Source organism: Typopeltis vanoorti, chromosome 15 (assembly GCF_054136105.1).
Source record: "Typopeltis vanoorti isolate ZY-2024b chromosome 15, IOZ_Tvanoo_1.0, whole genome shotgun sequence".
NCBI classification, from domain to species: domain Eukaryota; kingdom Metazoa; phylum Arthropoda; class Arachnida; order Uropygi; family Thelyphonidae; genus Typopeltis; species Typopeltis vanoorti.
In genome coordinates, this window is record NC_143563.1 from 30,607,476 (window position 1) to 30,630,902 (window position 23,427).

Genomic DNA, 23,427 nt, shown 5'->3' on the forward strand with positions numbered 1-23,427 from the left:
TATATATCAATAAATTGATTCTTTTTTCCACTGGTTCTTATTATATATTCAAATTATTATTTACGTTTAATCTAATTAAGTGTAAGTTTGAAAAATCTCCAAATCTCAAGGCTTCTGCTTTGCTTTTATAGCAAATACCTGGAAAACTTCTGGACTCAAAATAGTTTCTATCTGTATTTAATTTAATCCAGTTTTTCATGTTTTTTGGGGGGAGAGGGGGGGGGGGTCTGCAAGGTCATATTTCTATCATTTTCTTTACATAATCAAAAATAATATCATACAAACCTGAAGGAAAATTCTAATTAATTTCAGGGCATCTAATTATATAGAAACTTAAGAGGTTCAAGATGTATGTACTACTAAAGATATCTTAATGGCAATTTTCTTTCAAAGAAATGTATATTTTTGTTAAATACTGATACCTGATAAGCATTTTTATTCTCTAAATATTTGTAATTCAGAAATTCTAAATTTACTTTTTCATTTCTTGTAGTAAAAAATATCTTGCTCAGAAAGATGTTTTAGAAAAACTTGAAGAAAACATCACAGGTGGAAAGGTAGTTATGAAATTACAAACAAGATTTTGAACATAATATAAAATGCTTCTACTTAATATTTGTAAAATGTATTAAGTTAATTTGAGAAGCTGAATTTCCATATTATTTGACACACAAATTAGATATATAATACTCCAATTTTATTTGTTGCTACCATTCTTGAGACTTATATATTTTAATGTCACTGTACATTTTATATTTTTATCAAAACACTAGTGTTTTGTTGCACATGCACTGTGTAAAATATTACTTTTCACCCTCAATTTAGAATATTTGTGGGGCGAGTTGAATTTAAATGAAGAATATTTTAAAGAAATAATACCTATTCTACCACTGTTCTAAAACACCTATTGGCACTGACATGTGTAGTATTATTTTGCCAAGCAAAAGTTGCTATTGGCATATAAACATATTGTGTGTGCATTATTAATCAAACAAAAGAAACTGGTCTGCTATGAAGGGATTTCATTTTCTGGTTATATAGATTTCACATGGAGTAATTAATATGATGTCACAGAAGACATAAAATTTTGGGGTTTATTATTTATAATTTATTTGCCCATAAGGGGCAATCATCTTGATTGTAAGGGAAGCGGCACTCCCATGGACCCCTAGCTGGATCTATCCTCTCCTTCTTCTACTTTGAGGATGACCCACTTACTTTAATCTTTCCTATAAGGCCTTATCAGCCAACTCTTCTTACTTTATGACCCTTGTGCTATTAGAGTACGCGAGGGCCATGGGGTCTTTTCATTTCTGGCCTTACAACTATGTCCTCTCTATAAACCTTACTATATTTCTTCTATAATCTACCCTTTCCCCTTCAATATACCCTATTCCTCCTATGGGTTTAAATTCGGAAGAAGGCGAGTTCAGAAGCCTTAAGGTAGCAGCCTTGCCACTGAACTATTCCATCGTCAGGCTAGTCCCCTGACATGGAGAACATAACCATACTTGTAAGCTGACAGAAAAAGATAATCGGATTGAATCTATGGGAAACGACCCTGGAATGGAAAAGGGAAAACGAAAATGGAAACGACAAAATATAATAATAAAAATTGCAAAATATTTAAAAATAACAGGAGTAATTAACTCTATATTTAAACCAAACCTAGTTCAAAAACAAACCAGGCTAAAAGTATACAATACATTAGCCCTACCGGTCTTAATGTATGGAAGCGAAATCTGGACAATAAAACAAAAAGACCAACAAAGATTAACAACAGCAGAAATGAAGTTTATGAGAAAAACTGCAAAGTATACCCTATTTGATCACAAAAGAAACGAAGATATTATGAAAGAATTAAACCAAGAACCAGTAATTGAAAAAATTAAAAAATATAAACGTAGATGGATGGAACACGTTCAAAGAATGAAAACAGAAAGATTACCAAAACAAGCCTTAAAGTACAAGCCATTAGGAAAAAGAAAACCAGGACGTCCTCTTAAACGATTCAACGATGACTTCTAAGGCCGGAACAGGCCATACTAGGCCTAAATCCTTGATACGTATGATGATGATGAATTTATTTGTATTATATATATATATATATATATTTTTTTTTTTTTTTTTTTTAAACTGTAATATACCATCAATTAGTGATCTCCCTAGTAGAAAATGCTTCAAACAGCTATTATCATACTTCAGAATTTGGTGGTCCTGATCTGCTAGGTGTAAATCCACATATTCTTTCTTATAGATATTTTCGCAGGATAATGCATGGAAGTATTAGATGGTGATTACAAAACTTCCATGTTGATTATCACAAGTACTGGTATTTTTAAACAGATTAAAATGTGACTTTTTTTGCACCACACAAGAGGAGATTCCAAACTTATATCATCGTCCAGAGGTTAAGGAGGAAAAAAGGAATCTATTGATGTTTCTTGATCAGCTAGAGGTTTTAGGCTCAAAATTTTAGAATCAAAATGAAACATGAGAAATCAGATAAGTTTGAAGGTGATCTTCATATGGTTGCTTAGAGGAAAGTAGAAGAATAGCAGAGGCCACTTGTTTGAAGCGTTCCCACAAAAATACTTAAGAAAAGGCATGAAGTTGAAATAATGACTTTGATAAAGTAATAAGTGAATCTGTGGATAGCAACAAGCATTTTAAAGTTACTGTTTACTGCACCACTCCAAATGAAAGAAGAGTATTCTAAATTTGGATAGATTTGAGATTTATATCCTGTGAAAGCAGTTGTACAAGTATGAAGTACTATTTTCTCACCAAGCTTTTTTTTTTGGAGGCTGAGGAGACTGGATTTGATGTGTGTGTGTGTGTCAGAAGAGACTAGAAGTTTGCATCAGCCCAATCATAGAAATCCGATATTTCCTAGAGATTTGAGTATTTAAAGATAAGGAAAAATGAATTGAGATCTTTCTTACAATAAATAATTTGAAAGCATTGAAGTTACGTGATTGTTTTTGCCCAACTGAAGAATGTCGAGATGACCAGACTTTAGGGTGCAGATAGGAATATTTTAATATCAAAATATTTGTGAAATGAAAAAAAAAAAAAAAAAGAATGGAATTCATTATCAGCATCTAAATTATGGATAGGGTTTGAGGTTAATGAGAGATCATTTGACTTAATACACATATGTGAACATTGACATTGTTGCAATGCATTTTTAACATTGTGGCTTCTGCCATTTTTAATTTTGTTTCTTTTTTTTTGAAAGTTTAAAATAGTTATTTTTCTATTTCCGGAATGTGACTGTTTGACTTCATGTGCTATTATATCTGTGGCTATAGCTTTTGAAGTTTGGTTAGTTTGTTTTTTTTTTGGTTTCTTTTTGGGGAAAAAAAATCAAATAAGGATTTACAACAATCATGGTAATGCTTAATTAAGTACGCAATGAAGAGATCTAATTGTAGACCCAATATCGATAGTGTTGCAGTTTAGTTGGCAGCAGAATTGACAAACTACATTGCAACACTGTAGAATTTCATGGGCTGTTTTCTTTTTTGTTATTTTTAATTGATTTGATAATTTTGAATAACTGGTGTTCGATTCCATGGTGAAAACAACTTTATTATTAAGAAAGACCTCCAGAGAGTCACAGACTCATCGAGGGAGGCCACACACCTTATGTCATATTTGTTCTTGAATTTATTCATACTATTTGCATACACAACATCCAATGGCAATCCATTCCAATCACTTACCACTCTATGAGAGAAAAATCTATCATCTCTTTCTTAATAGCATGCATTCTCAACTTCCAAGGATACCTGCTCGTCCTTACTCCACCCTTCTTAAAATGAAAAAGTCCATCTACTTAAATCCTCTATGACCCTTTTAAAAAGTTGTAAGTCTCAATCATATCACCCCTCTTTATCCTATTAGCTAGTGTCTGTATTCTACAAATTCTCAATCTGTCTTCATAATCAGTATTCCACACTCCTGATATCATTTCTAACACACTCCTTTTCACTCTGTCCACTGTATCAGAATCGCCATGGAAACAAGAGATCAGACCTGCAAACAATAGTTCAAGTAAGGGCTTATCAAAGCCTTGTAAAGAGGAAAAACGACTTCCTTATCTTTACATGTCAAAGTTTGTTTCTGCATTGCAGTTATTCTCTGAGATGTATTTGCAATCTTTGCTATTTGGTCTACATTACACTTCAACTTTCTGTCTACTAAAACTCCAAAATCCCTAGCTTGATCAGTTTCTTCTAGCATAATCCCATCAATATGATATAACACTGGATATCTAATCATACCAAAGTGCACAACTTTAAATTTCCTAACATTGAACTGATAGCATTTTCACATGTCCGCAATTCCAGCTTATTCAAATCATTCTGCATATCAGCCACAATCCTAATTACCCCCTGCCTAACTTTGCATCATCAGCAAATATCTGTATGTCACTTATCAAATCCTTCTCTACTTCATTAATGTACAGATTGAATAACAATGGACCAAAGACTGATCTTTGTGGTATACCACCGATTATTTTTTTAATTTTTTTTTTTATATTAATCTTTGTACTGGTTATGGGCAGTACTACCCTTACATTACATCCAGACTTGATATAGGCGTAAGCCTTTACGAGTGTTTTACCCTATGCCTGTTCTAGTTATCATTGTAGTCATTCTCTGGTGGCAATGCCATGCCACCAGTGTGCCCTATAGGGCCCTCAAGGAAAGAACTTTTATATCCTTTGGCGTAAGCCCAAGCTGTTTTAAGGCCTTATAACTATCTGCGCTCCATACGCCATGTAAAGAGATGGTGGCACTGGTAAACCTCGGAGTTGCCCCATGCTCCTCCCATATCTTACTAACTAGATCTTGGTTATTTTTATAGCAGTTCACTTTATTATTATGGCTGTAGGCTAGTGGGTGCCCTGTTCCCACCACCTGCACATCAACTACCCAAACATCACCATCTCTTTTAATCACTAAGTCTGGCTTATGCAAACCTGCAGAGTTCCTATAATGTGGTGCCACCATGGTCACCCAACCTTTGTTCTTAAAGCGCTTGTTCAGAATGGAGACCACGCCATCATGCCTCCACACGCGGACCCCATGAGTGCGGAAGCAACACTGGCTGCCACTACAGTGAGACAATGTCTCACTGTAGTGGCAGCCAGCCCTACAGTTTGAGTCATCACTACCCCATTGAGCTGTGTGGGCTCGAGTAGGCAGGGCTTTGATCCTCGTCCTGATAAAGTTAATATACTCAAACCCAGGGAGGAGTCTGCCATCCCTTACCCAATCATGCTGGGAAGGCACCAGATATGACTCTTTTAAAGGAGCACCATCTACAGAACAGTGCAACAGAGATGCCCACCTCTTGTGTTCTGCTGGTGCTGACGTCCCATAGTGGATGGCATTGATTCCCCCACATACAAATTAGCTAAACATTTGGCCAAAGAGCTCGCACACTATACTGGCAACACACCATCACACATAAAAAACTCAGCCCATTTCAAAGCCAGCATAGAAAACCTCACACTCCAACATACTGACATAATGGTCAGCTTTGATGTGTCCTCTTTATTTACAAATGTCCCACTCAAGGAAACTTTAGAGCTAATCCAAGCTAAATTTTCTCCCGACATCTCAGCCTTATTTCAGTTCACAATGAACTCAGGCTATTTCGTTTGGCAGGGAAAATTCTACAAACAAATAGAGGGGACAGCCATGGGTTCACCACTCTCCCCACCCTTGGCCAATTTCTTTATGGAGACCTTTGAAGAAAAAGCCTTAGCCTCTGCCCCACAAAAACCAACCATATGGCTTCGCTACGTTGATGATGTGTTCGCTATTTGGCCACATGGCTCTGAAACACTTCTCTCCTTCTTAACACACTTAAACAACCAACACCCCAGAATCAAATTCACTCTGGAAAAAGAGGAAAACAACAGCCTCCCTTTCCTAGACACACTAGTCACCCGCCAGCCTAATGGATCCTTGGTTTTCTCAGTTTACAGAAAACCCACCCATACAGGCAGATACATTCACCAACAATCCCCCCCCCCCCCTCACAACAATATGGAGTAGTGAGAACACTATACAACAGGGCTAAGCTAATCTGTTCAAACGACTTGGCCCTGAACACTGAACTAAATCACATCCTCAACACTTTCTCAGCCAATGGCTCCCCCCCCCAAAAAAAATCCAAAAAATATTAGAACCTACAAACCACAGATCCCCTCCCTCCCCCCACAACAAGGATTACTCTAAATCCATCACCATTCCCTACATCCGAGGCACCTCGGAAAAGATTACCAAAATCTTAAAAAAACATGACCTGACCTCCTGTTACAAACCTTACAGAAAATTGGCATCCTTTATCCGCTCCACTAAAGACCAACCACTTCCCCTAGACCTACCTGGTGTTTACCAGGTCCCTTGCAGTTGTAAACTGTCTTACTTTGGCCAAACAGGCAGGACAGTGAATATCAGAATTTCGGAACACAAGGACTACATCTGTTTTCACAAATACAGTCATTCTGGGCTTGCGGACCATGCTCAATACACACCACAGAATACGGTGGAAGAAGGCTACAGTGATACACCGTAGCAAATACAAATTTGAAAGACTCTTTATGGAATCAGCCTCAGCCCTGAGAAATTCTCCAAACCTCAACAAATTTGGGTGTATGCTATTGCCCCAAATTTGGGAGACCTACATCTGCAGACCTTGAGCCCAATGGCCAAGAATACCTACTTAGCCCGCTAGAGGGCACCATTAGGACTGTTAGGAGAACAATAGCTTCATCTTTTCATTCCCAGTTTCTGTGTTGTAGTGCCTACGTTGCACGTAACTTTTTTGTAAGTTCCTTTAGAAAATGGCAATGTGACATTGCCGAAATATCGGAAAATATTTATTAAAGTTTAATTTAATTTATATTCCTAACTACGTTGTTCTATTCCTTAAGTGTTTTAATAATGCATAACCAACGTATAAGCCTGTCTACGAGAATCAATTAAGGTACCCTGATAATGGGACCAGCCTTTAGCCTGCCTAAAATCTTCTTGTATTAATGGGCTATAGAAAGCCGCTCTGCAGATAGGGGAAGAAGATAGTTCTTACTTCGCGATTCTTGACAGCCACAGGCGTGGGATCAGTCATCTAAGTGATGGAAACCCGAGCCCACCATTCTTCACCCTTGCTTGGAAATATGCAGTAGGGGTGTCAGGTGGCAGTTTGAGCCATGATCTCATGGCTGAATGGATAGCCCTGTCCATTCAGGACAGTACCGAGATATATGTCCTACTAAGCACCAACTTGTGGTAAAAGCGAGGTCGGAGATAGTGCGAAAGGAGAAACAGTCTTTGCTGGGGCTTAAGAGGAGCCTTCCTCAAAGAAGCGATCCCAGCTTCTAGGATAGAAGGGTCAGAAGACCTTCCCTTTGGGGTGAACATGATACAAAGTATCACAGGGGGTGATGGTAATAGATCTAAAGTCTGATGCACAGCTTGAAGTTTCTTTCTTCGGAATGAAGATAGTTCTTGAAGCATGTGTGTAGGTATGGTGGTATTGCTTTACTTGAAAGGAGAATGTCCACTAAGTCATGAAGAATCTTCAACAGCACCTTCTGAAGCCTAGACACAGGAAAGCTATCAGATCTGGAGGCAGAGAAATTGGATGGAAGAGCTGCTTTAATCTCCTGGATGGAGAATGGCTGGTATATTTGAAATGCAGGAATGGACTTCAATATCGTATGTTGGTCATCATAATCAGGGAAGTGTGGAGGTGGAGCAGAAAAGACTGTACTCCAGAATTTAACAAAATCACCTGTAAGTCTGCTAGAGGTGGAGGGGATGCACCGTCACAGATGGTTTTGGCACATTGCCCTCTATTCTTTTTATAGAAGGTCCGCGTAGCTGCATAGGCCCTCTTCCTCTGCTTCCTATTTGATAAAGTCATTGTAGAATGAGATGTAGGCTGATGTTGACGAGGCATGAAGTGTTCGGAGAATTCAGCATGGAGGCAGTCATTCAACTGATCTGTGATATCCATTCCCAGAAAGTGAGTCTGAATGAGAGATTTAAGAATTTGATGGTTATATTCCGGAAGAGGAGGATCATCTAGAGATGATGTCAGTCTGAAAATCAATGTCTCTTCTTCAACAGCAGGATGGCGGCTGGAAGATGGAGAGGCAGGGACAGGAGATACGGAGATATTACCTGTCCCTACCCTGGCAGACTCGCATCCCTCGTATACTAATTTTGATATCTGTCAATCAGCCATTCTCTTATCCACATCAATATTTATAATTAAATCCCATATTCTCCAAGTTATGCAACAAACTTCCATGTTTTATTCTGTCAAAAAAAAAGCCTTTCAAAATTCCCCTAGTATCATGGTGTATCCATTCCCCTTGTCTAACTCTATAGTAACATTATTATAGAATGTGAACAATTTGTTTAAGCATGATCTACCATTAGTAAACCCATGTTGTTCATTTCAAAGTTGAGATTCTCTGTCAACCTATTTCTGTATGCAAGCCCTAACCAACTTTTCCATAATCATCACTACCAATCCAGAGATACTAATAGGTTAATACGAGTGTAGGCTGAAAAGTTCTCAGCCTCAACCATAGATGGCAACACTATTGGCAAGATTTTTTTTTCTAAGTTGGTACATATGTCATAAGCATCCATATGAAATTGCAAGTCATTCTATCGAGTAGTTTGTTTTATACAGCTGTCTGAAGCAAAAGTGTTGTTTATATCCCTTGAAATGGATAAAATTGAGTATCTTGTGGTTATAAAATTCTTTGTAAAAGAAGGTTTAATGCCAAAAGAAATTCATCCAAAGTTCATAAAAGTTAATGGGCACTCTTTTCCTTCATTTTCAACAATTAAGAAATGGACTGCCTAGTTTAAATGTGGCTGTACCAGCCTTGAAGATGATCCACGTGAAGGATGTCCAAAAAGTGTAACAACACTAGAAATCATTGATCAAGTGCACGATATGGTATTGGATAATCGGTGAGTCAAAGTGTGTGGAATTGCTGAGACTATAGGCATTTCAAAAGAGCATGTAGGATATATTTTGCATGAAGAATTGCTTATGAAAAAGCTTTGTGCAAGATAGGTGCCACGCTTGCTCACAGCAGATGAAAAACACACATGCATGAAAATCTCTGAACAGTGCTTGGAGCATTTTAACAAGAATAAAACGATTTTGTCTGTCGATTTATTATTATGGATGAGACTTGGATTCACCATAACACACCAGAATCCAAATAGCAGTCAAAACAATGTACAGAAACCAGTTGTACCAAAGAAGACAAAGTTCCATCAGCAGGAAAGGTCATGGCATCGGTGTTTTGGGATGCTAAAGACATTTTGTTTATTAATTATCTCGAAAAGGGTAAAACAATAACCAGGGAATATTATTTCGATCTTTTAACCAGACTAGACGAAAAAATTCGTGAGAAAAGACCCAGTTAGCAAAAGAAATGATCTTCTTTCATCAGGACAATGCACCTGCCCACAAAGATGTTTTGGCAAAGGGAAAATTAAGGGATTTGTACTATGAATTGTTGGAGCATCCACCCTATTCCCCAGATTTGGCTCCCTCTGACTTTTATTTCTTCCCAAAACTGAAACTCTTCCTTGCTGGTCAGCGCTTTTCTTTGAATCAAGAGGTGATTGCAGCTGTACAGGGATATTTGGCAGATCTTACTGAGAACCACTAGAGGGATGGGATAATGGCGCTGTTGCATCGCCAAATAAAATAATTTTATTTGGCGATGCAACAGCGATTTTGAAATTATAAATTTGTTTTTTCGTTGTTAGGCCGAGAATTTTTCAGACCATCCTCATAGTTAGACACATCAGTATTTGTACCATTCTTATGCAATGGCGGTTATCATACATTCTTTCTGCTCCTCCAGAATCTTCCCTGTTCTGATACTCAAATTATATAGCATATAGCCAATTGAGCTGAACCCTCTTTTAGCATCTCTGTTGATATCCCAGCAGTCTCTATTGCTGAATTCTTATTCAGTTTGTGCAACAACTCTAGTACTTCCTTCTCATACACATGAGTTTCCTCATTTATTGAACAGGTTTGTGCAATGAGCACAACATTACATATACCAGGTTGATAGCTTTTAGCGAAATAGGTGCTCATTAGTTGAACAACCGCTTCTATAACTCTCACACCATATGAATTCAGTAGAGTAATTCTTTCATATTCATTCTTTCTTTTACTTTTAGCGTAGCAATACAATTCTTTTAGTTTATCTTTAGTCTGCAGAGCCAGTTTTTTTTTTATACTCAGACTTAGCTTTCAACAAAATGGTTGTGACTCTTCTGGCCTGCTGTTTATAATTTTCATAACAGGCGACATCCTTGTGCACATGATATTATTATTATTAAGAGAGACCTCCAGGGAGTCAGAGACTCACCAAGAGAGGCCTCATACTACATACACCAGCTATCATACTTATTCTTGAATTCATTCACACTACTTGCACTCACAACATGTAATGGCAGTCCATTCCAATCATGCACCACCCTATGAGAGAAAAATCCGGCACTCATTCTCAGCTTTCAAGGATGCCCTCCTGTCATTTCCCCTACCCTTCATAAATTGAAAAATTCCATCAATTGAAATCCTGTATGACCCTTTCAGAAGTTTATAAGTCTCAATCATATCACTCCTCTTTCTCCTGTTTGCTAGTGTCTGCATTCTACAAATTCTCACTCTGTCTTCATAATCAGTATTCCACAATCCTGATATCATTTTTAACACCTCTCCTTTGCACTCTCTCTCCAATATATCAGAATCACAATGGAAGCCAGAAGACCAGACCACATGGCTTACCACTTGCCTATCTTTCCATCATCAGCAATATTCCTTCTACATTATCCTTTTCTTATGAATCTCTTGCTTAATATGATTTAGACATCCATTTCACTCCTACCCTATTTATTCTTCGAACTATGGACACATTCTGATATTGCATCAGTTGTGTTTTTTTTTACAAAAAAGTTTTCCATGCACTGCCAATATTTATTCCATCCAACACCAATACCATGGTGCAGAATCTAGCCAGCCTGGTTGGCCAAGTGGTTAGCGTATCTGCTCTCCAGCCAAAAGGCTGTGGGTTCGAATCCCGCCATGGATGTTTGTGACTGTCTGTGAAAGTACTAGTGGTGGCAGTCGGCGGTAGATTGCATTGGTGTTAGATGATGAAGGTTGGTGGAGTAGTAAGACGAAGAGTTGTAGAGTTGATGCCCTCCCCTCAATGAGTCTTTGGACTCCCTGGAGGTGTGATGTAATAATAATAATATGCTACCTCAGTTGTCCCTAATTTCCTGCTATGAAGTTCAACATATCAGTTTTTTTGAATTCAACATTCATAAACTTAATTACTTCCAAAGTGACTACCATATGATCACTGTCACTAACCCGTGGCAGAATACTTAATTCTTAACCCTGAACTCCCCCCCCCCCCCCCAGACATGATAATATAATCTAACTCTTTGAACGCAAGTTCCTTCTGTCTGATGCTTGCTTGAGGAAGTTGTCTCGCAACAGCTCAATAAATTCAGTTTCATTCTTCTCTTGCGATTTTACTGTTACTCAATGTTTTGATAATTAAAGTCCCCCATTATGATTACTCTTTTCATACGTATTGTCGTTATTCGGTGCTGCATTTCTTTGTCGCTAGCAACTGATCTTCTAGAATTTATAATTGGAATATTTAAATATATGTTTTATAGCATGATATACGTTTTTTATGTATGGAAATTTCTAAATTTTATTATAATAAATATGTATTTTCTCTTGAGGGTTGGAAACTCATTTTTGTTGTTGAACTTACATAATTTATTAATTGTTGGGATACACGTGGTTTAATAAAATCTGCTTTAGGTGAGTAATTTACTAGTTTAAATGTCCATGAACTGTGGTGTATTTGTATGCATTATTGAACTGAGAGAGTGCAACCGATTTTTAACAGTGTAGGAGTGGTAAGAATCAAAGCATAGGTAGTTCCATATGTTGGTGGTCGGTTTATGATAAATTTTTGTATGAACATTATTCCCTGATCTGATGAGCATTAAATTAAGAAATTTATGGAATTATTTATTCTTCATGTTGTACAGTGAAATGCAGTCTGTTATTAAAGGATGTTTTTAAATCTAAAATGTTTTGTTTTTTCTTAATACACAGTACATTGTGAACATAACATCCGTAAAAAGAAATGCAATCTATAGAAGTATCGAGAGTAATTTAATCTTTTCAGGTTTTATAATTTTTTGTTTGAAGGTTTATCTCCTCATTTTACTTATCATCCATATCACACTTGTTTATCACCATCTGCATTTACACCTTCACTTCTAAAGATTGCTATTGCCAAATACAGGAAAGGTAGGCAATAATACTGAGTTATGATGATTTTATTAATATTTTTAGTACTCCCTAAATTTAAAAGAGCTGCAGTCAAAAAACATGTTCTGATTGAAGGATGCTCCATAACAATTTAGCTTTGCTTACTTATATTAATATAAATGCTTTATATTGTCTCCAAACTTATTGAAAATTATAAAAGTAGCAACATGGACCATAGGTTTGGAGACAATATAAAGCATTTATACCTTTATATTTGAGCATTTCTGGCATTTCTGGGCTATATCATGTGTGTCTGCTGCCTTTCCATATTTTTGAATTTTAACAGCTTTTTTCTCATTCCATTACTGAAATGTACTCATGTTTCAAGCTGATATTTAGTAGAGAAAACACACATCTAGAGATAATTAACTAACTAAATTTATTTAGCTAATTAAATGCTCATGAAAATGCCTTGGTAACCAAGGAAAAATGCTACTTAATAAGGCATCTTTGTGGGCACAAAAAATATACTGAGCATATGTATGTAGGTACTTTAAAAGGAAGGCAGATACACAAACACAGATTGAGTATGAAATGGAATTCTACTGTCCTAAGTAATTAATCATTTAGGACTGTAGTAATTAGCTTAAGCTCGACTTATTTAGCTAAATAATTTTAATCTTAATTATTATCTCTAGATGTGTGTCTTCTTGACTAAACAACATCTAAGCATACATACCAGATTATTATACTCATAACTGCATTCTTCCTAGATATTTGTTACCACACTTCTGTCACAGCTTATCTCATTTAACAAATTTTGAAATATGAACAATTTCCTTAATTTTTAGTTTTTATATTCCCTTTTTGACATTTGATTCCTTTCACAGTACTCTTTTTTCCATTACTTAGTATTTGTTAGTCTCCAGAACATTTTCCCACTTTCATATTTATCTTCTGTACTTTTCCCATAATCTTCCTAACACTTTTGACTTTTTCACAACTTAATTTTCTTACATTTTCTCTCAGGACACATGTTAAATTATTTGACTGAAACTTTCAGTATGATTGCTTCTTTTCTAAAGATGCTTTAACATCATCCTCCTTATAGCAGATCTTTGTCAAAATCAGTTAGTAGTTTTCTTCCATTTTTGCCATTCCATCTCTAGGTTTTGGTTTTCAAGCTGTTTCATTTTTTCCTCCAATAATGAACATTTCAGCAAGTTAGATATTAAGCAAAATGTTATATTTGGGCAATAAAGGTCAGGGAAAAGAAGTAGCCTTAGTATTCAACACTAAATATGGGGATAATTTTTGTGAATGGCAGGCAGAATGGTGAACTGGACAGTAAGATTTATTTGTACCTATGGTCAGGCAGAAGGTGGAATTTTTTGAGGCACTACAGAAGACAGCTCACAACCAAAAAGGAAAAGTTGGTCCTTGTTGGAGATCGAAACAACAGAGTATGAAATGTTTTAGGAAAAATTAGAGAAAATAACAAAGCTAATATTGGAGTTTATTTTGCACTTGGTTAGACTATAATGAATTTAGTTTAATCCTTTATCCAAGTGTAAGCAAATAAAGTTTGCGCCTGAAAATATCTTCAGGACTGAGGTAAGGTCTCTTGGCAACCTGGAGCAAAGGTGGACCAAGCTCTCATCACTCCTTGTCTCAGTATCTCCCATAATGCAAAGCACATCTCCTTGCAAACATGTATACTGCTATGCATTAAGGGAAGGCCCATTACCCAAACGGGTTTCAACCTTTATTGAGGTCTCGTCAGTGGGAGGCAGACCCACAGTGGTGATACTAAGTCAGAAGCAATGGAGAGTTTATATTTACCTATACGACTTGCCAACCAGTGTACCACCTTATTATTAAATTACTCTGGATTTAGAGAAAGATGTTGGAAGTTTATTTTACACTTGGTTAGACTATAATAAATTTAGTTTACCGTATATCATCACGTATAATGCGAACTAGACATCACTAGTATGCATGAATTTAGAAGAAGGTAGGTATGACAGCTATTTTGGGATATATAGCCTACTTCAATGAGTCCTTGAATGAATATCTGAAGGTCTCAGATAATAATAGGAATTAAAGATGGTAAAGATGATGACAATGAAAACTAAAGATATTCCAGATGTTTGGAGTAATTACTTTTAAATATTATTAAATGAAACAGTAAGTTACAGAGTGGTGGTAGAAAATTTTAGAAGAAGGAAAGTTTTTTAGAAGTACATATATAGTCGTCAGAAACCTGAAATGTGAAAATGCAGCTGGAATAGATGATGTTTGACAAAAAAAAATGTCCAAATATAGAGGTATGAAAGTTTATACCTTCATAGTTTTATAGTGTCCTAAACTGCATTACTTAGAATATATGATTTGATTGAATTCTGGATGATTTCAGTACTGCTCTCATAGTAGCCTTCTATAAAAAGAGAAATGAAACTGAATAGAATAATTACAGAAGCATTTCCTTGCTGAGTGTTTCAGCATAGTTTTATGCATGCAAACTAGAAAATATACTAAGAAAAACTGTAGATGAGAAACTTGGAGAAGAATGAGTGAGTTAGCCGATCTCATACAGAGGTAGCAGTGTTTTTTCTCCCGGAAACTCAGGTTTTTTTTCATCCCGCATACAGACAAATCAGCCCTTCAGAACACACGCAATTTACAGACATAGAATACCAGTTGTGGTGGTGGTGGTGGATGTGGGTGGTAGATGGCATTGATGAAGATAATTCGGTGTAGTGGTTGAGACAATTGTAGGTGTCCTCCTGCGATGAGTCTTCGGACTCTTTGGAGGTGTCAAGAATGATAATAATAATAAAGTATATTAAAGTATGTATGTCAGAAGTTATAATTGAAGAAGTACACAGGAAAATGATTGGATATAAAATCAGATATATGACAAGGCTGCATGGCACCACTATTATTTACTATCTTATGGATCTCATTATGAAGAAAAGTAGCATTTAAACTGATATCATTCATATATATATATCAGCCTGAACTTTTTGCTTTATGTAGATGATGTTATACTTTTAACTAATCCAGTATGAGTTAGCAGGATTCCTTGAATAAATTGAATAACTGCATGTAAGAAATTTGACATCATGAAAATTAACAATAAAAGGAAAGCTTCATCCTGATTGGAGAACCTATAGAACAGTTTTGCTTAAATATCCAAAATGTTATACAACAATTTTTTAGTGAAGCTGGCAAAATTAAATTATTATTATTGTTAACGGGTATCTCCATGGAGTCCAAACACTCACTGTGGGGGGACCCAGTAACATTGTTCACAATATACCTATCATACCTCTCACAATATAACCAAATTCACTATAGTAATAAGAAACTAAGCATTATTAACACCATGCCTCCCATATCTATCCTTGAACTGATTCACCAATGAACTGACAACCACCTCACGCAACCCATTCCACTTATTCATCACTCTTGTAGGAAAAAAATCTAGATTTCACATTCTTGCTAACTGAAATTACTTCCGATGATACTTCTTGTTCTGTCACTATGTGCCATATACTGAAAAAGTTCCCCACCTTCATTCTATAAAATCCTTTTAACAGCTTTAAAGTTTCTATCATCACCTGTTTTCCTTCTGTCTGCTAATTTTTGTAACTCACAAATCTTCAAACTATCCTAATATGTAACATTCCACAGCTCTGCAACCATCTTGGTTACTTGCCTCTGAATCCTCTCAACCACCTTCACATCTTCAAGAAACCCAGGTGATCAATCTGAACACAATAGTCTGATGTGATTGTATCAGAGTCTTATAAAGAGGAATAATGACTTTTCTGTCCTCTACTAGTCAGCCTGTTTTTGAGCATCCAAGTAATATGAGCTGTTTTGCAAATTTTTTTCAATATGACCTCTAAACTTCAGTTCCCTTTCAACCATAACTTCTAAATCCTTGGCCTCATCAATTTCCAGCAACAAAACCCCTTGAATAGAATACACAGACGAAACTTTTTCAATCCAAAGTTGCTTTTTAAAGGTCAAAGGATAATGGTTTTTCTTTTAATTACATTAAAAGAAAAACCATTATGACAGCCAATTCAAATCATTCTGCAGAATAGCCACATCGTCTTTATGTACTATAGGTCTTCTCAACAAAATGGAAATAGACAACAATCTGCCATACTAGACAAAAGCTAGTATGGCAGAGAAGCAATTGATTAACTTTATATGGAATAAGAGAGCATTAGGCAAAACACTAAACTAGCTGCATACAATAAATTAAAGATACTGAGAAATTATATGCTTTGTTTAATCCTTTATCCAAGTTTAAAAAATAACAAAATTAAATTATTTTGTTGCTGTTTTTCTGTTTTAATCCTTTATCTAAGTGTTGCTTACACTTCAAGTGCAAAGTTTGTGTCTGAAGTATTTTCAGGATTGGGGCAACTTGTATATAGAAGCTAATGACTTCACATCACTTGCCTTAGTATTCCATAATTCCATAATGCAAAGCACATATCCTCGTGGGTATGTATAATGCTATGCATTATGGGAAGGGTCAATACCCAGACTGGTTTCGACCTTTATTGAGGTCTCCCACTGATGAGACCCCAATAAAGGTCTACCACATGATGAATAGTGTTTAACTATAAATGGTTATTTATATTATAATTAACAGTTTATATCTATTTCATATCTCTTTTTTTTTTATCTTCATAGCATCAAATAATGATGGAATCTACATGCTACTTGCTATCCTATATGGCTGATGTGGTTGGTGCCCTTAGATTTCATTTAGAAAGGTATAGTACATCTGAATTATATGACTCTGGAATACATTTGGCTATATTTCATATACAACATTTAACTTTCCTGTTTTGCAAAACAGGAAGCTTATTCATTGTCGTGAATATTAAAGTTTGAAGATAAATGTTTTTTTGGTCTTATCCTCTTTTTTTAATCATCAATATCCTGTATTCATGCTATTTGTTTATTTATTTTTATCCATCCCATACACATGAGGTTATAAGACCATATAGCACATTAATTCTGTGTGTGTGGTCAAGAAGGAAGAAGGAGCCTGATGATATGTTTTTTGAACAGCTGAAGGTTGTGGTCCTTAGGGGAAAACTGTTTCAGAGTACATGTAGTTGATATGAAAGAAAATTAAAAATGCCAAGAAATTATATTCTTGTTTAATCCTTTATCCAAGTGTAAGAAACAAAGTTTGGACATGGAGTATTTTCATTACTTAGGCTATTTGTATACAGGCAATTAATGTGAAGTTAATGACTTCATTAATGACAACAAACCCTCTGTGTTTGTTCCTTAACACAGAGTGTTAAGGAAGAACAAACTGTGGACCATACTCAAGAATCTAAACATTATAAATCAGCTGCTTGCAGCAATAACTAACTACTATCAAAACAACCAAATTGAGTATGTGGCTTGTTTTAATATCATACCATGACTTTCTTGGTCTTCCATTCTTTTTCCATTTATTTTATAACTATGCAGCAAGTCTGCTATTATCCATTCAGTTTAAATGTTGTCTCCATATACTAATGTATTTATTAATTGGTTTTATATTTAGAGACTTTATTTCTTTGTGGGCCTGCATAGTATATTCATCTGTTTTTCTTAAGAATTTCATTTCTGCAGTGGGAATTAATTTTTATTTTTTATAGTTCATGTTTTTCTTCTATATTGTAAAGTTACTCTAAATAGGAACTCCCTTCATGTTGATTATTTTATCTCAAGATTTCCTTACCTCACTTTATTGCCTTCATTTGCTGCATCTACCATGTTCCTAACTGCAATGATTTCACCATTCTATTGACTACCATGGTGCCTCCTTCTTGATATCCTCCACTAGTACATCCATGACCAGGTCAAAGAGGTAGGGGCTCAGAGCTGACCACTGGTGTAGCCCTACGACAATGGGAAACCCCTCTGTCATGCCGACACTAGACCTGACCTGAGTCTTCGTTCCCTCATACATCTCCTTCACCAACCTCATGTACTTTTCCGACACCCCCTTCTTCCTCATACACCTCCATACCTCCTGTCTGGCCACTCTGTCGTATGCCTTTTCCAGATCTATAAACACCATATGCAGCTCCGCTTGCATCTCCCTATATTTCTCCATCAATCGCCTTAGCGCAAATATTGCATCCATTGTCCCTCTTCCTGGCATAAATCCAAACTGCTCCTCACCAATTTTTGTTTCCCACCATATCCTTCCTTCAATTACTCTTTCCCATTTCATTCTGCATTTTTCTCAGTACCCAATCCACTTCCTCTCTACTTATGTCCTGCACCAGTCCCTTGTTTGCCTCTCCATCCTCAAACCTCTCTCTTGGATTCTCCTCATTTAGTAGGTTACAGAAATATTCTTTCCACCTGTAACTTACCTTATATTGGTGAAACTGGATGTACAATCCCTATATGTGAATAAGAACACAAAAGACATTAAATATAACAATTTTGGTGAAGCAGGCCTTTCAAATCACGTTCTCAACATCCTACACCAAATTGATTGGAAAAGTACCTGCTCTTTACATCATACAAAAACCTGGTATGAAAGAAAATTTAAAGAAGCCTGTGAAATTCTGATTAACCACCCTAATCTCAACAAGAAATGGTGGCATAAAAATTCCAAGAATTTGAATGGCACATATTCAGCCTACTTAGTTTTCAGCATAGTTTAGGATTTAGTTTGTATTTATATGTATATAAACATGTTGCTCTCCAGCGTAATTTAATTTTGTAACCTAATAGATAATAATGAAAAACTGCCATAAGACTGGAAAGAGTCAATAATAATTCCCATCCACAAAAAAACAGGCAATAAAAGGAAATGTGAAAACTATAGAGGCATCTCACTTTTAAATGCTAGTTGCAAAATCCTGTCTATTATCCTAAAAAGAATTATACCATATGCAGAGAAGATTCTTGGAGAATATCAGGCAGGATTCAGAAGAAATCGATCACCTTTTTACCTTGAGACAAATTCTAGGGAAAAATTGGGAATACAATAAAGAAAGTCATAATCTCTTCATTGACTTCCAAAAAGCATATGATAATATACATTGAGAAAGTCTATGGAATATCTTAAAGGAATTTGGAATACAAAAAAAAAAAACTATGGAGTAAGAGAGAAATTAGTCGGAAGACTAAATTAGCTGTATACAAGACAGTGTTCAAACCAGTTTTAACTTATGGATCTGAGAGCTGGGTCAGAAGTAAAACACTTGACCAAAGATTAGAGACCGCAGATATGTGAGTCCTGAGAAAGATTCGAGGCGTGAACAGATGGCATCAATGGCAATATCATATTAAAAATGAGGATATTAGGAAAGAACTTGACATTGTCAGCATCCAGGAATGCGTTAGCAGAGCTAATCTCAGGTGGTATGGTCATTTAAATAGAATGGGAGAGGAAAGATTAGCAAAACAAGTGTTCTCTGCCAGGTTGGCAGGAAAATGACCCAGAGGAAGACCAAGATATAGGTGGATTGATACGGTACAAAGTGCCTTAGATGATAGAAATATAAGATCTGATAATGTTAGAGTCTTGACAAGTAACAGACTGATTTGGAGGAAAATTGTAGATAGGAAGTTAGTAATGATGTAATTTTTTCATGTAGTACTGTCATATCCTGTACACCCCTTGAGGGTACATGACAGGAATTTGATGATGATGATGATGATGATGATGATGAAAAAAAAACTATTCAGATTGATTAAAATGTGTGTACAGGAAAATCAATATAGAGTCCTTGCTAACAACATATTTCTCTCCATTCAATGTCTCCACAGGTTTACAACAAGGAGATGCAATATCACCTATACTATTCAACATAGCGTTAGAAAAAGTAATTAGAGAAACAATGAAAAGTACTGTGTCATGCTCTTTATTATTACTGCAGTATGCAGATGATCTTGATGTTATAGCAGAAAGTGCAGATGATATACCTGAAACTTTTATAATCCTTAAAACCTTTTCCGAAAAAATAGGTCTTAATATTAACCAAAATAAAACAGAATATTTAAAAGTATCTAGACATAATGATCTCAATAAGCCATCGACTATTCAATTTGCTGATATGATATTGAAAAACTCAATACAGTTTAAATATCTAGGCTCTATAATAACTAAAGATAATAAGATCCAAACAGAAATAAAGATGAGAATCCATGCAGATAAGAAATCATTTCTCACTTCAGCACCTCCTCTCATCTAAAAACATGTCATATGAATCTAAAATAAATACCTACAGAATGCTAATTAGACCAGTCGTATTATATGGTGCAGAGACGTGGAATATAACAAAAGCTGATGAAGATCAATTACAACGCTTCGAAAACAAAATCTTTAAAAAAATATTTGGTCCAGTGAAAGATCCTGTGACAGATGAATGGAAAAGGCAAACAAATTAAGAACTCTATGAACTTTATAAGAAGCCACTAATAATAAATGAAATCAGAGCAAGTCGCATGAGATGGTTAGGTCACCTGGAAAGAATGGAGGATAACAGGCTAGTGAGGAGAACCTTTCTACATCACCCAAATGGAAGACATCCTAGAGGAAGACCCTGTTGAAGGTGAATGGATAGCATTGAAATGAACATGAAAGAGCTGAAGCTGTAAAACTGGAAGGAGTTGGCTAAAGATTGGAAAAAATGGAGAACTGTGGTGCTTGCAGCTAAGAACCTTAAGGGTTCGTGAAGCTCAAGAAGAAGAAGAGATAATAGGACTCTGGCTTTGATGTAGTAAAGGTGTTTTTTTTTTTCCCACCAGAGGTCAGTCCAATAATTGTTGTAACAACTGGTCAGTAACTTTAGCAAACCACGTAGATTTTAGTGCAGCTTGTTTCTTTGTATATATGTGTATGCTCCAGATGATGACTGTGATATGAAGGTCGAAACGTCAAGTGTTCATTTTGGTTTATATTAAACTAAAGTTTTGCTCTAACACAGTAGTTGTCTCCATAATTTTTTATAATCTATTATGATCACTGTGTAAGCATATAAGAAAGGGCAAGAAATAACTTCTGTTAATCAAACACTTGCACTTCAGTGAATCTCACAATCCCAAAGTATACTCACACTGTTAAAATGTAAACATCTAATATGAGTCCTGCATGATGGAATTTTCTAATTGTTCTCATAGCAAAGCCAACTCTTATTTCTGTCAGTAGAAATTTTTTTTATTTGTATGACCTCATTCCCTTGATTTATCTTGTAGCTAGATTAGTTTACATTACTTTATTCCTGTTAAAATCTTTACTACTGAATTGCTGTCCTACAATTTTCTTACTCTGATACTTAAATAAGAAAGAAATCCATTGGAAACTTCTCAAGTGATAAATTATGAGAAATTTCTGGGAGTGAGTCAGTTGATAACAGAAAGAAAGAAGAGTGTGATCAGAGAAATGAGGGTTTGATCAAGAGAGAAAGAAAAATCAAGGAGCGTGTGTTGTATGGTGATTTGATCATAAAATGTATGATCAACAAAAGTTTGACAAAATTGTGCTTTCCGAGTGCAAAAATTAATGATGTTAGTGAGGCTATTTAGAGCACAAAAGGGTAGGGTGAAAGAAATTATCGTAGTGGCTGGAACAAATGATTTAAAAGGAAAAAAGTATGGCACGAGAGAGGACATGAAAGAATTACTGGAAGCGACAAAAGAAAAGAGTGAGAGAGTTAAGATAGTGAGTCTGTTGCCACGGTCTGACAGAGTAGAGCTGAGAAGGAGGACAATCATATCGAATGACTCTATGCATAGATTATACATGAGGAATGGTGTGGAGTTGTATGGATGTGTGAAGTGAGTTTGATAAGCAAAAGGACTTATACAAGAAGGATGGTTTGCATCTGAATTGATTTGAATGAGATGAGATGAAATGAGAAGTCTCATTTCATCTCATTGTGCATTTCACTTCTATACTGTTAGTAGTATATAATCATATTGAAAATAGTCAATAGTGTGTTTCTAATTATAACTAAAACAAACTTTCTACAGACAAAAATGACACATTGTGGATTCTAACAAAAACATGCTCTAGAGAAACACCAGTCATTGGCCACATAATCGCCATGTCTCCCAAAATTTCTGTTTATATCTTATGCTCAAGATAACAGTGTCCTTCAAATATCAGCTTCTGGAAGTATGATCACTAGTAGGTTAAATGTGCCATACTCTGATTGCAAACAACTATCTGACCACATACTCAGTGATATAAATTAAAACTGTGTGTGTGTGAGAGAGAGAGAGTTACATACTTCATACTTTGAATTGACTTATTCTTCTTGCTTAGAATAAGGACCTAAAGGGAGGGGGGGGGGGCATGAAGACATTCTTTTCCAGATAGCCAAGAAGAATATGATTGCAGTGTCTAAGATTAAAGAAGTGTAAACACTGATGGAAATGATGTCCTAGCCACCAGTGATGTGAAGTATGCCAAACCTCCATGAAATCCAGTCAGTTTTCAGCAACAAATATTCTGCCTATACCTGCATGATGGCAGGTCTGTTAGTAGCCCTAGATATATAAACATTTAATATATATCAGCCCAACACATGATAGGTCCCAAAACCTATGCCAAGACAGTGCCATGTGTGGGCAAAAGGTTAGAAGAAAGAAAGGAATTTGCTGATGTGTTTTTTTGAAGACTTGAAGATTGTAATCACTCAGGAAAACAGTATGAGAAAGACTATTGCAAAACAGAGGTGAATGAAGGTAGAGGATGAGAAGTTGGTTAATGAGTTTGGAAATGAACTGTATATGAGTGCCAACTAGCAGTTGCTTGTGTTCAAATATGAGTAGAGGAGAGTGAATTGATGGCAGTTGCCAGTTCAGTGGAGCAGCACCCATTGACCTACAGAAAAAGCATATTGCAGCAACGGAGTATCTATGGGAAAGTGACTGGAGGAAATCGGTGAGGGACTTGGGGGGGAGGGGTCATCAATTTAGCCAATTGCTTGCTTCTATGCACAATCAAGCATTCTAAGGGGAGGTCTTAGGTACACTATCTGAAATGTGGGAATAGTATTC

General features: G+C 36.0%; 1 protein-coding gene across 3 annotated transcripts in view; it reads left to right on the plus strand.

Annotated features, from left to right (window-relative positions):
• The window catches only part of poe (E3 ubiquitin-protein ligase-like protein poe), an 801,929-nt gene that overhangs the window by 365,414 nt on the left and 413,088 nt on the right, over window positions 1-23,427 (plus strand). For all 3 annotated transcript variants that reach the window (XM_090405892.1, XM_090405894.1, XM_090405895.1), the window contains exons 30-31: window positions 494-557; window positions 17,089-17,171. In XM_090405892.1, coding sequence (XP_090262018.1) covers window positions 494-557; window positions 17,089-17,171 — 147 coding nt within the window. The remainder of the gene's footprint in view (window positions 1-493; window positions 558-17,088; window positions 17,172-23,427) is intronic.